This window comes from Sceloporus occidentalis, unplaced genomic scaffold (assembly GCF_023333645.1).
Source record: "Sceloporus occidentalis isolate IW3139 unplaced genomic scaffold, rSceOcc1.0.p SCAF_6, whole genome shotgun sequence".
Classification (NCBI taxonomy): domain Eukaryota; kingdom Metazoa; phylum Chordata; class Lepidosauria; order Squamata; family Phrynosomatidae; genus Sceloporus; species Sceloporus occidentalis.
The window spans coordinates 88,432,543-88,447,252 of NW_028316986.1; the positions used below are offsets into that span (position 1 = coordinate 88,432,543).

The 14,710-nt window shown below is 43.1% G+C and overlaps 1 protein-coding gene across 4 annotated transcripts in view; it reads left to right on the forward strand.

Annotated features, from left to right (window-relative positions):
- The first annotated feature begins 7,408 nt into the window (after positions 1 to 7,408).
- The window catches only part of NHSL1 (NHS like 1), a 232,883-nt gene continuing 225,581 nt past the window's right edge, over positions 7,409 to 14,710 (forward strand). For 2 of the 4 annotated variants that reach the window (XM_089530278.1, XM_089530281.1), the window contains exon 1: positions 7,423 to 8,524. In XM_089530278.1, coding sequence (XP_089386404.1) covers positions 8,200 to 8,524 — 325 coding nt within the window. In that variant the 5' untranslated portion in view covers positions 7,423 to 8,199. Of the gene's footprint in view, positions 8,525 to 14,710 lie in introns of all 4 variants that reach the window. The other 2 variants (XM_089530283.1, XM_089530279.1) reach the window with 2 other exon arrangements.

Genomic DNA, 14,710 nt, shown 5'->3' on the forward strand with positions numbered 1-14,710 from the left:
TATCCAGAAAAACAACTGACCTGTTAAGCCAGTGGCTACTATGCATGTTCTTCAAGAGCTCAAATGACTTTGTGCAGTAAAGCTTTACAAAAGATGGGGGACCTGTGGCCCCTCAAATGTTGATGTATGAGTATTCTAATCAAGCTTTGCAGCTGGGCAGTCTGATGGTTAAAAAGTGGAATTAAAGAGCATCTGGAGAGCTACGTTCTCCAGACTTGCTTTAAAAAATGTTTAACATCGAATACTTAGTGCTGTGCAACTGATGTCTAAACTTACCAGACTCATAGTTTTTTGTGGGTTTTTCAGGCTATATGGCCATGTACTAGAAGAGTTTTTTCCTGATGTTTCACCAGCATCTGGGGCTGGAATCTTCAGATTCTCTGAAGATGCCAGCCACAGATTCTGGCGAAACGTCAGGAAGAAATTCTTCTAGAACATGGCCATATAGCCCAAAAAAACCACAAAAAACTATGGATGCTGGCCATGAAAGCCTTCGACTTCACATTACCAGACTCAGTCCCCCCCCCCCCAATAATTTGGCATTACAAAGAAAACTTTAAAATGCTGATATGAGAAAATATCAGAGAATGCTGTAACTGAGGTTGTCTTATTGAAATTGGAACATGTTCATAGAACTTCTATTTGACTCGCAAGGAACTGAAGGATCTCAACATGTGTTGGATTTAATCTGTTTGTGGATGATTAATTTTTATTAATTTTTATTTTTTGCATCAGCATTTTTGTTTTGATGTGTTCCTGATGGCTTTCCTGCTGCTGCTTTGGCCATCTTTTTGTCCACTCAGCAGTAACATAATGTGTTCTCTCTCTCAAACTGGCCTTCATGTTTAATCTTTTTTGAGTCTTCTGCTTCCAGAAAGAGTGGGAAGCCTTTAGCACCTTCAGGATAATGAATATAATGTCAGACTTCTAGAAATCAAATAATATATTTTAAATAATACAATTTGACTTGCCTACTTAATGTACCCCCAAAAGACTGGAAAATAATATTATACTACTGAAAATCAAAGAACATTATTCAAAACATAACTTTTGGTTTTCTATTCATCTGCTTCTTTCCTGAGAAGTTTTCATCACAAGTATATGACTCTCTCACACAATATTTAGAATTTCATGCTATCTTATTTATCCATTTTTTAAAACAACCTTTATTTTAACATCATGATATAAGTGGCTTTAAACATCATACTAATTGCAGTATGAGGTCAAAATAGCATTGGCTTAGATTTATTTAAATAATTTTTACAGAAGTGAATCCTGAGTTCCCTTTGTGTAAATGGAAGGGATGTGCAATGAGGTTTCCCACTGGCAGAATGGAATAAGGATTTTACCTGTTCTTTCTGCACACCCTGTTGCCAGTTCCCACATTGCTTTCGAAGATTCTCCCAGCTCTGGAACAGATTTTCAGAGGATATGAAGGCTGCAGATGGAAAAATGCCCCAAAAACTTTTATCCCCTCCCACCATTCTAATAATACCAGAAATATGCTGTAGTTCACTGTTTCTTTTTGAGCTTCAGTTTAATGAATGGCTGGCTGATTATCTTTCAGCATGACAATAACTGATATTTATCTTGGTGAAGCAGCTACTTCAAGGTCATTTGCAATGCCATGTTGATCAGTTTCATCTGCCAATCACTTTGTAATGAGCTGGCAAAAATTACCTGTTGAGACAGAAAATAGGTTGCTACCAGTCATGCAACATATGACTCATATCAACTGACTCTAATTTATTATGTACTTTTGAGTAAATAATGTCTTCTCAGTGTTGAAACTACTTTGAACCAAACACTATAATTGTATACATTCACAGAATATAATATTCAATAGCAGGGTGAAGGTTTTCCACTCATGTTTTGTTGATTCATAGGGTTCTTTACTTGATGTCTTTAATTATTTATCCCCGGACATTCTTTCAGAACAATAGCTCTTTGAAAAGTAAACCAGAGAATCAAAATTACATGTTTTAATCTTCTGATAAAGATGGTGATTTGTGGTTTAGGGTCACATGTGCCCATCCATGTGCCCATTCAGTTTACTTGGTCTTGGCATTACACCCATGCAGCTAAAATGAAACTGCTCTTTCCACAACTTGATGCCTTCTGGAAGTGCTGGTCACAACTCTCATAATGTATCTTCCCCATAATGTTGTCTGAGAATGGTGATGGCCCAGAACAGTTGGAGGAGACCAGTTGGAAAAGGTTGTTATTGAGCAATATCTCATACATAGAACATAAAGCTTTACTGATATAGCAGGATGGAAATTGTGTTGTCCTCTAGATGTTGTTGGGGTGCAGCTTCCAGCAGTCCTAACCAGCATAGCAATGGGGAGATATTCTGGGCGTTGTAGTTCAACACATTTGGAAGGCCACACAATTCCCACTCCCACAATAGATCACGCTTGCTGAAGTTGCAAAGAAAAATGCTTCCATACAGAATCAAGTGTATATTGGTCCTACTATTAGTATTAATCATTATTATTATTACCATTTTATAACATGTTCTTAGATTAGGGAATTATCCTCATTTTATTGACAGGGAAAATAAGGTTGAAACTAAGCTTGACTACTGCGGAGAAACTACTAATCTCAATTTCATTTGGTTTTATACTGTATACTTAGAATCTTGCTATATAGTGAGGTTAAGGTGACTAATGCTGCATACACAGTGGGGAAATAACCTGGTTTGGCACCACTTTAGTTGCATTGGCTGTAGGCTATGGAATTCTGGGAGATGGGGTTTGTTGTGGGTCCAGAGAGCTCCTCTCTGGGCCCCACAACAAACTCCAACTCCCAGAATTCCATAGCCTTGAGCCAAGGCAATTAAAGTGGTGCCAAACCAGGTTATTTCCCCACTGTGTATGCAGCCTAAGTCACAATATTATCAGTTGAGTGTAAACCTATTTTGAGCTCTCTAGCCACAGGGCTACTCTGATTTACAGTAGAAATGGGAACACTGAATGGTAAGATTTAATCACATTTTACCTGGAAAAATGACATCAACATAAATAATATAGATTATTAATTCTACATATGGTTTCTGTTTGGGGTTTTTATTTCTGGGAGGGTACACACTGCATTATATTTTGAGCATTTCCCATAAATGTTTTATGCTACATGTAAAATGTGATATATGAATATCACAACCACACATACATTATAATCTGAACCGCTAAATGTTACTTGCCAGTATAAGCTATTGAAGACACGTGTAGCTGATGCTAAGGATTTAAATTAAGTCCTCAGCTTTTATAGATTTTGTTATTAAATTTTTCCATTGGTAGTTTCCTTACTTGACCAGTATCCAACTTTGTATAATCTTAATTTCCTGACCTGGGAGATCTTATATTAGAGACCTGTTCTGAAGTGGAATCCTTGCTATCAAAAAAACCCCAAAGGGCATAATTATTATAATCTTGGAAAAATATTTAGAGCCGATGTTCTGGTACTGGTGATTACACCAATGAAAAGGAATAGAAGATTGTTGGGCTGCAGGTTTTTTCATTTATTCTCATTTGTTACGCTGGCTAGGACTGAGGAAAGTTATAGTCCAACAATCACTACATAACTCAGAATTTCCCATCTGTGTTATAGTACAACTATGTTGGAGCATATGTTCCAAGAGCACTTAACAGAAAGGTGTAAAATATCAGAGAAACCTGAGAAATAAAAGGGAAACATAAAACAAGAGTGGGGATGCTATGTGTCCAGCAGGGGAACACATTACATGACCAAGTACAATTAAAAAGATAATGGAAACAATGCACAGAAAGCATATAAAAGAGATGAAAGGATGACAAATTCATTTAAGGAAGAACCATTTGAAGACGAACCTACAATTTTAGAAAATGGAGTGGAAACTGTGTTCAGAGCACTTGGGAGAAACAAATTACCAGGAACACAAGGTATACCAATAGAGCTGCTTCTGTTTCTAAAACATGTAAACAGATACGGAAAACAAAACAATGGCCCACAGAATGGAAATGCTCAATATTCATTCCAGACCCTAAATAAAGGGACACCTGTTATTGAGTAACTACAGAATCATTGCATTAATCTTCTATGCAAGCAAAGTGATGCTAAAAAATTCTGTAACAAAGACTTTTACCTTACAGTACAGATATTCATGAGGGGTTCAGGAAAGGAAAAGGTACTGGGATCACATTGCAAAGTTATGTTGGATAATGGAGTGCAGCAAAGAATTTCAGAAGAAAATCATAATGTACTTTATAGATTATCGCAAAGGCTGCATGAAAGACAATGGATTGTTTTTAAAGAAATGGGTGTGCCAAAACATTTGAATGTCCTGATGCATAATCTGTGTTCAGGAAAAGAGGCTATTGTCAGGACCAAATATTGAGAAATGGACTGGTTTCCAATTGGCAAGGGGGTCAAGGCAAAGCTGCCTTTTATCACTCTACCTGTTTAACTTGTATGCTGAACATATCATATGTAAAGCAGGATTAGTTCAGAGGAAGGAGGTTTGGAGGAAGTAGTATCAACAATTTAGAATATGCAGATGATACCATACTACTAGCAGAAAAGAGCAAAGACCCAGAACAAATACTGAAGAAAGTCAAAAAAGTGCAAAGGCAGATTTACAGTTTAATATTAAAACAAAAATAAAGAGCACAGAAGATTTACATAACTTTAAAGCAGAGGATGAAGACATTGAAACAGTAAAAGTCACTGACCAGAACAGAGATGCATTAAAGAAATCAGAAGAAGATACGGACTTGGAAGGGCAGCTACAAAGGAACTAGCCAAGATCCTGAAGTGTAAAAACATATAACTGAATACTTAAGTTAGGATTGCCCAGGCCATCACATTTCCAATTTCTATGTATGGTTGTGAGAGCTGGACAGTGAAGAAAGCTTATAAGAAGAAAATAAATTAATCACAGGGTCCTTGACTAAATTGAGATGAAGGAAACCTTTGCCAAGAAAACCCTGTGACAGGGTAACATTAGGGATCACCATAAGCTGAAAACTACTTGAAGACACATAACAACAACAAATACTCAATGCTGAAGCTCTCTCTATTGAGGCGTCTGTCTTAGCTTCCCACTCCTTCACTTTGCAGACCTTGAGCAGACACAAAGTAGCCTTAGTGGGTGTTTGTTTTCAATTACCTTTGAGAACTAAATATTGCCAGATGCTGTTGGGAAAGAAGGAAAACTGGGCAGCCACAGCTGTGCAAAGCACGAATTGGAGAAATGAGATTGTTTGGGAGCTGAGCCAGTGTGGTGTTGTGGTTTGAGTGTTGGACTCTGGAAACCAGGGTTCGAATTCGTGCTCAGCAATTGAACCCCACTTGGTGACCATGGGCCAGTCACACTCTCTCAGCCTCAGAGGATGGCCATGGCACTGTGGAGAAACTTGTCCAGAAAACCCCTTGATAGATTAACCTTAGGGCACGATGACCAGACCGCCTCCTTTTCCAAAATATGCCCTCCATTTCAGCCTTCTGTCTAGGAGGAATCCCAAGACGTCCTCCAATTTGATCCTGACTAAGCAGCATTAATTTACATTTATATTAGTGTTTTTACTCAGGGTGACCAGAGGACCCCCTTTTCCAAGAGACATCCTACATTTCAACCTTGTGTCCAGAAGGAATTCCAAAATGTCCTCCATTTTGAGCCTAAGAGGCATGAATTTACATTTATCCTGGTGTTTTTTTTTAACCTTAGGGTGACCAGAGTTCCCCTTTTTCCAGGACATGTCCTCCATTTCAACCTTCTCTCCAAGAGGAATTCCACAATGTCCTCTATTTCTGAGCATGACTAAGAAGCATGAATTGACATTTCTATGAGTGTTTTCAGCTTTTCAGGTCATGGCCTACATTTTTTCCTCTCCTTGGAGCTCCTCCATAACTTGTCCTCCTTTGCAGTGAGGACATCAGCTCATCCTGCCTTTTGTTGTTGTTAACTGCCTTCCAGTCGATCGACCCGGCAACCCTGCGGATGAGACATCTCTAAGACTCCCTGTCATCTATTGCTCTGGCCAATAAAGGTATCACTGATGGATTTTTGCTCTGCTTAGATCTTATAAAGCCATACTCATGATCTCTTTAATAGAGTCCATCCATCCAGCATGTGGCCTTCCTCTCTTTCCACTTCCCTCCACCTTTCCCAGCATTATTGTCTTTTCCAATGAGTCCTTCCTTCTCATGATGTGTCCGAAGTATGACAGCCTCAGTTTTGTCATCTTGGCTTCCAGGGAGGTTTCCGGCTTGATCTGTTCTGGGACTTGTTTGGCTGTTTGGCTGTTCATGGGCTCCTCAGCACTCTTCTCCAGCACCACATCTCAAATGCATTGATTTTCTTCCTATCCTGTTTCAAAATTATCCAGCTCTTGAAGGCATCACAACAACAACTATCATGCCTATCATTCGGGGGGTGGGAAAGTAACCCTGGGCACCTGCCCTGATAATGCACCAGATCTGATAATGATCTGATAATGCATCTGAGGAAGTAGATTGAAATCTATGAAAGCTCATGCTGCCAATTTTTTTCTTTCAGTTAGTCTCAAAGCTGCTACAGGATCTTTCCATATACTCATTCTTTAGACTAACATGGCTAGATCTTTGAATTCCACCACCTGGGCACCTGAGGGTCAAAAACACACCACAAAACACACACTAAGGTCCAAAACAGAAAAAAACCCATCTTATTATTGTTGTTGTTGTTAAACTTTATTTATATAGTGCTGTACATTTACACAGCGCTGTACATACAATTAAAACATTTAGAAAAATGAAACCAGCCAATCTTGAGCCCGCTTTTTTTAATTCTAAGCCTGAGGGTAAGGGACCGTCTGAATAACTATCTGTAAGCTGCTCTGAAAGCCTTTAGAGTGGGGTATAAATACAGTAAATAAATAAATAAATAAATAAATAAATAAATAAATAAATATAACTCCCCTAAGCTCTCCCAGGATTCCCTAGCACTGAGCCAGGGCAGTTAAAGCGGTCTCAAAGTGGGTTATTCCTGCAGTGCGGGCTCCAGAATTCCGTCGCATGGAGGCCTGCCCCTTTAAAGGGCTACCAAACCGGGTTAACTCTGCAGTGCGGACGCAGCCATATTGGGAGCCAGGAAGGGTTAAGATGAAGGCGAGAAGGCGGGCGAGGAGGAGGGAGCAGTAGAGAGGGAGCCACAGGTAGGCGGCGGCCTTGAGGAGCCCGGCGCGACTCCTTCCAAACTCCCCTTCCTCCTCCTCCTCCTCCTCCTTCCCAGGTTTGTGGAGAGGAGAGAGAAGGGGAGCTGCCTTTTCCGGCTTCCCGCCCCTCTTTCCCCCTGCAGCCAGGGAGGGAAAGCCCTTCAGGCGCCGCCAAGGAGCCCTCCTTCCTTCCTTCCTTCCTTCCGAGGGGGAACGGGGCTGCCTGCCTTGCCTTCCCTGCTGCCTCTGCTTCTGAGGTGAAGACGGCGAGCCTCCTTGTTCCTTGCCTGCCTCTTCCCTGGGGCTGAGAGGGGGCCCGGGGCGGTGGAGGAAGCCGAAAGGGCTGAGGCTGCTGGGGGTTCTTCCCTCTTAGCCTTCTCCTCTCCGCCGGCCCTTTAGCAGCCATTTACTTTTTCATTTTGGGACGAAGGGAAGAGAGGGCCCTGATAGAAGCACTTGCGAAGAAGGAGCAGGAGACAGGCAGCAGCAGAGCTCTTCGGATTCTCTGGAACTGGAAACAGGAGCCAAAGACCGTTTTGCAAAGGAGGAGGAGGAGGAGGAGAGGGAGCGAGAAAAGCCTTCAGGAGGAAGAGGACGCACAGGTCCTTCCTTTTGCCAAAGGAGAAGGGAGAAGGGAGAGAAGGAGGAGGAGGAGGACCCTCCGGAGGGACACAGGCATTGAGGAAGAGGGAGGAGGAGGAGGAGGAGGAGGAGGAGATTCTCTGGAGGGAAAGAAGGAGAACGAAGAGAAGCCAAGGCAGCCCTCGGATTCCGCCGGAGGGAGCGTCGCCCTGCAAGAGAGGAGGGGGCTCAGCAACAGCAGAAGCCCCTTCAGTTCCCGGGAAGACGGGGAGCAGAGGAGCCCAGGATGGCTTTGCAAGGAAGATAAACTGCACTCAAGAGGAGAGGACCAGCCAAGGCCACCCCTGACTCCCCGGGAGGAAGGGAAGGGGACCAACAACCCCTCTCGCATTTTGGATGCAGTTTCCTTTCGGCGCCCAGCAGAGGAGGAAGGCGGAGGAGGAGGATGCCTTTCCCGCTGCGGACGGTCTCCCCTCGGAGGCTCCGCCGCCTGGAGGCAGAGGAGGCGGCGGCGGCGGAGAAGGAGGGCAGGGACGGGGGGCCGCCGCCGCCGCCGCCGCTGCCGCTGGGCTCCCTGGAGGAGGCCTCTTCCCGGGCGCTGGTCTCCCTCCTGGGGCAGCTCTCGGACCTCTCCCGCTGCGCCGGGGACCTCTTCGGGGGCATCCAGAGCCAGGCCCAGGGGCTGGGGCTCCGCAGCGCCCGCCTCCGAAGGCGCCTCGACGCCCTGGGCGCCCGCGCCAACCGCCTCGACCACCGCAAGGTCCCCGTCCGTAAGTCCCTAAGAGAGGGAAGGAGAGGGAAGGGAAGGGAGGAGGTGCATCCACACTGGGGGAATAAACCGGTTTGGCGCTGCCATGCAGGAACTCTAAATTGTCCCTTGACCCAGAACAGTGGATGCAAGCTCCAGGAAAAGAGATTCCGCCTCAACAGTAAGAGCTGTTCAGCCCTGGAACAGACTCCCTCAAGGGAGGTCTTTAAGCAGAGGCCGGATGGCCATCTCTCAGGGAGGCTTTGATTGAGAGTTCCTGCATGGCAGAAGAAGGGGGTTGGACTGGATCAGGGCCCTTGTCCAGCTCTATGCTTCTAGGATTCCCTCAGCCATCCAGCCTTCAATGTCAGCACAAACAGTGATGCCTGGTGGGGTTTCCTAAGTTTCTTGGCATGGTTTTCCTTGGTTTCATCCTTTAGATCCTTTGCTACATACACTTTACCCACAACCCATCCATGGCTCACATTGAAATGCGTGATTTTGGCCCAGAGCCTGCCCTCAGTTTATAGATGAGGTTGATCCATAGTAGAGCATATACGGTATGTTTACTGAATACTAAAGCCATGGTATTCCTCTCCACCGTGTGCTGAGGTGAGAGAAAAGAAAGCAGGTAGGACTCAACTCATTTGAGATGTGGGGCTAGAGAAGCGTGTTGAGGATGCTGTGGGTGGCCTAAAAGGCAAATAAATGGGTCCTAGAACAGCCAAAGTCCCAACGCTCCCTAGAAGCCAGGATGACTAAGTTGAGCTTGTCCTACGTTGGACCCACCAGGAGAAGGAAAGACTCATCAGAAAAAGCAAGGAGGGAAGACAGCAGAAAGAAAGGAAGGAAGGAAGACCGCATGCCAGATGGTTAGATTAAACCCGGGAGACCATGGGTATGATCCTTCAGGAATTGAGCAGACGGGTGGAGGACAGGGAGTCTATGTCTCATCCACAGCATGGCTATGAGTCCAGGGCAGTTCCAGGGCATCTAACAACAACAGCAGAAGCAACAACAAAGTATCTCCTTAACCAGTGGCTCTGAGTGTGTGTGACAAAGAAAGCGTGGTGGCAAAATATTCAGGGTTAAGAGATTAGCTTACCTCTATAGTTAATTATTGGTAAGAAAGACCTCTTACTTAGCACACCTTCACCCCATTTTGTTTCAAATCAGAAATGGAGCTACTTTCATTCCCTGCCCAACCTGAGAGTCTGGCCTGGCAGCAATCCTCTCCCCGGCTGGACCTCTGAGAGTGGGTTGTTGTTGGGGGGAAAGGCATGCCTCTTGCAATCCATTGCAGGTTCCACAGGTTTGGTGACATGGATAATCCATACTATCTTAACTCAGAACAACACCAACAACATCTTGACAAAATTCAGGCCTGTGACTAACATTGTGAACAATCTTTAACCTCTCCTGTATGGTTTTTAACACCTTTGCCTGAGCCAGTGGAGCTCTGCAAGCTTTCAATGTGTATTTTGTGCATTTTAGTTGGTCCAATAAAGGTATTGCTGTTTTATGGATTTTGGATGTTATTGTAGATTGCTTGAAGTGTTGCTGCTTTGCCTTTTCTATATCAGTTGCAAAAGGCTAGCCAGCACTAGGGTGAGTCCTGTAGAGGTCTTCTGAAAGCTGGAGGTGTTTCCATTAGGCTGGCTGGGATCAGACTCCATCTTCACGCGTCAACCTGAGACACGTGTACTTTGTGCGCATACTGTGAAACACACAGGTGTTTTTGTCAGATGCGATGGTTATTTCCTTGTGGACTGTATCTTTGTGGGAACCTGAGGGCATGTAGCAGGCCTCAGATGGTCTCAGTTTGGAAATGCTCTCTTTAAACTATGGGAAATCTGACTGGCATTGTTTACCATCTGTTTTGTGTGTGTGTGACTATATGCCTACGTGTCTATATTTGAATAGCAGTAGGAACACAAATGGAAAGAAACACAACACAGGTTTACGGTCCTTTTGTGTTTTTGGTAATACTTGGTTCTGATCTGGTTAGTTCAGGAAGCTTGTTTTGGTAATAGTCAGTTTTGAGGAGTGCCTGCCTGCTCCATGGCCTCCTTTGATTAACCAATAAGCCTGAATATCATAAAACACAGTGTTTTGGTAAAATAGGGAAACTGACCTACAAAATAGAGTAACAATTTCCTCCTCCCCCCTCCCCCCCACTTTAAAAACATATTTTGAATCTTTACTTTGAATGTCATTCGAAACACATAGAGGATAACTTGAAGACATCTATGGCCATCTAAGCCCTTTTTGGAATCATTGGGGAAAGCTAAGTGAATACCAGATCTTCATTATGGATTGTTTCACAAATAAGTCTAAATTCAATATAGCATTTGGATATTTTGTGAGTGAACTACTCTTATCAAAATACAAATGAAAGAAAAATAGCTGAGCAAGTAGGTGAGAAAAAAGAAGCCATAGTTGGCTAAGACCTTTATTAGGACAAACCAAAATGTGACAGAAGAGTGTGATGAAAGTGTATCTTGGGTTTCTAGATCTAGCTTTCCTGTTGGATGCACAAGTGATATCCTCACCATAAAAATACTTTTATCCACTGAAGTTGATACACCAGTGCTGTTCCATTCTGGAAAGTGATAATCTTGGTACAGAGACTCACGTTCCAGTAACATCCAGGCTCAGTTGCTACAACATGTTATCTGTGGTGCTGCATTTGAAAAATGATTTGAATGTTTCATCTGGTTCAGCATACAACAGACAAGAGTGTTAATAGGTATTCATCGTGATGGACATATTCCTTCAGTACTTAAATCAGTTGTGGCTTTTGTTGCTCAGGTCAACTGGCACAACACAAAGTGCATGCGGCCATAATTGGGTCCGGGATGGAGATTTTTTCTTATGAACTAAGCTGTGAATTGAGATCTGCAGCTTATGTTTTTCTCTGGGAGACTCATGTTCATTGGTGGCTATTGGGAAAAGAGTCTTGACGCTGTCCTTATAGAATTCCCCCTGGTACAGATTCCTTTGACATGGTGGTTCTTATCCTGTAAGTATCGGGTCATGCCTGCCTTGTTCACCTGTATCTTTCATGATAATTAGGCTGTAATTGCTTTTTTGGGTCAGTATTAGATGGCAGATATTTATTTACACTGCTTCACTTGCTTTCTATTTGTTGTTTCTGTTCTTTTATTCTTTAGAACAGCATGCTGCTCTGAAGATCCCTAAAGTAGAAAGGTGTGATAAAAAACCTTTTATTTGGAAAAAGAAAAGAAAATTGTCTTTAAAAAGTCTTCTTTATCAAAAGAATGATCAAAGGTTGTACAGACCCCTCCCTCCCTCCCTCCCTCCCTCTCTTTCTCTTAAAATTCCCTGCTGTAAGTCTACAATTGATAATGTTTTAGTGTGCCATTCCTTGATCTCCTCCATTCTATTAATGTATTCATGGCAAACTTTAAGACACTTCAAGATAGTTTGCTAATACTGAATTAACAACATAATAGGGGTGATTGATTTCTTGTTAAAAAGCACTTTATTGTTGCAGTCTTATGCACAAAATTGTCTGGGAATAAGCCCCATTAACTGCAGTGGAATTTACTTCAAAGGCGTGGTACAGACAAGCCGGTATTAAGGTTAGGGAGCATGCACCATGTACACGCTCGCTAACCCTAATACATATTGGCGGTACATGGGCGCCGCCATTATGATGTTGTGCATGCACCATGTCCAAATGGCGCAGTGCGTGTGTGACATCTACGTGGTACCCCAGGCCGCTTATGGCAGCCTGGCTGTGGCATGAGAAGGAGCTCCGAAACGGAGCTCCTTCTGGGTGCGTGCCTCATTCCTGCAGCCACCAAATGGGTGCGGGAACGATGCCAGGGAGAAAGGGGCCGAGTGGCCCCTTTCTCCCATGGCTCTGGCTCCTGGGGTGTCCAGGGACATGAAGCCCCAAGGACACCCCTTTTCCAGGCCAAGGGGAAGCGACATTTTGTCACTTCTCAGTGGCCTGAAAAGTGCCGGATTGGGGCCTCTGGGCTGCCCTGGTCCCAATCCTCCGCGGGAAGGGGCGGCTGCAGACATTATTATTATTATTATTAACCTTTATTTATAAAGTGCTGTAAATGTACACAGCGCTGTACATACAGTCTTTTAGTTAGACGGTTCCCTGCCCTCAGGCTTACAATCTAAGACATGCATGCACTGCTATTGGTTCACACTTTCCAGTGTGTTGTATGATATACATAAGTGGGACTAAACACCCCGAAGGTACCAGATCCTTTCTGACCTTGGAAGCCAAGCAGGATGAGGCCTAGTACTTGAATGGGAGACAACTAAGGAATACCAGATACTGTAGGCTATCTTTCATAAGAAGGTAATGGCAAACAACCTCTGCTTATTCATTGTCTAGGAACACCCTACTTGTCTAATGGTGCCCAGTGGGTTTCCACGGCAGAGCAGGGATTCAGTCTTTGGTGTCCAGGAGTCCTAGGCAAGCATTAAAACATATGTGTTGTTGTTGTGTGCCTACAAGTAATTTCTGACTTATGGTGACTCTAAGGTGACCCTATCATAGGGTTTTCTTGATAGTATTTGTTGAGAGGCAGTTGCCGTTACCTTCATCTGAGGCTGAGAGTGTGTGACTTGCCAAAGTTCATCCAGTGGGTGTCCCTGGATAAGTGGGGATTTGAACCCTGGTCTCCTGGATTTCCAGTCCAGCACCCAAACCACTGGCCTAAATATCCTGAGGGCTTCAGATCATATTTTATCTGAGAAGCTAAGAAGGGCCAGGCATAGTTGGTACTTGGATGTGAAACTGTCAAAAATACTATGTGCTGTAAACTAGATTTCAGAGGAAGACAATAACAAACCACCTGTGAGTATTACCTGTCCTGGAACCCTATGAAGTTGGCAGTCAGTTTGAAGTTACACATGTATTCGTGTTACACATATGCATTTTGCATAGGTGTATTAATGCTTTGATTTTTATCTGTTTCTTTCCTTGAATGTCTGCTCCTACAAACTACTAATAAAGCAGTGAGTCTTTATTTGTACTTTATGATGTTATTCAGAATTCTAGGGTTTGAAGCTGTCATGACATTCTGTTTGTTTTGAAAGAAAAGAACCCTTTATGTTAATATTGTACAAATAATAACTTGGTGCTTACATCGTGCATTGTTATTATTTGGGCCCAAACTGACTGTTCAGAGTACATGCAGTCCAAGCCAAACAGGCCATTCTTCTTTTGCATTTTTGGAGAGTCTGAAATTCAAGAGAGATGGAGCAATAGATGGTGGTTTTCCCATAGCAACTTATAGCCTTTTTGTACAAATGTTGTTAGCTCCTGTGTGGAGTGTTTGGAATTTCCTGCTGGCTCTTTGCAATGAAATGTTCAGTCTGTGTGTGCACATATCCTCTCTACCCTTCCCCCTTTACAATTTTTCTGTTTGTCCCTCTCAGTAAAAAGCAAGGCTTACAGTACGCTCAAGAGAGTAGAGGAGCTTGTTTGTCAGCATTTCTGATGAATATCTGTTGTTTGGTTTCATTTGGCACACTAAACTTTGTAGACTATTTTACGTCTTTATGCTAGATTTTCATTTTCATTTATAATATTCCATCTATAGCCAGTAATTTAAAACAGAAATATAATAAAAAACAAACAAACAATAACAGCAAGAAGAATAAAGTAGCCACATGTAGTATATTTATGGTATATGAAACACCCCAGTGTTCAATCTTTTAACCCAGTGGTTTGGATCCAAAATAAGACTTCTGAAAATGGATGGGCTTTATTCATGAAAGACTTTCAGCATAGCAAGGGATCAATTCCCACCTGCAAAAGGTGAGGTCTGGTTGGGGTTTTGGGTCTCTGCAGTCCCTTCCCCATACTGTTTCTGGGTGTTACCTACTTATCTAGAATAGATACTTGAAGGGGCTGTTGGGAGGAGAGAGATCTGGAAAGATCACAGAACTTTGCTTAGAGATACTCTGTGAGAACATACTCAAGATCCAAGCCTATGGCTGCATCCACTGCAGAAATAATCCAGTTTAACCTCACTTTAACTAGCTTGGCTCAATGCTGTGGAATGCTGGAAACCTTGGTTCTATAAGACATTTAGCCTTCTTTGTCAGAGAGTGCCACAATTAACTACAATTCCCAGGACATAGCTTGAAAAGACATGACTCCCTAGAAAAGACAATAATGCTTGACAAGGTAGAAGGCAGCTGGAAAAGTGGA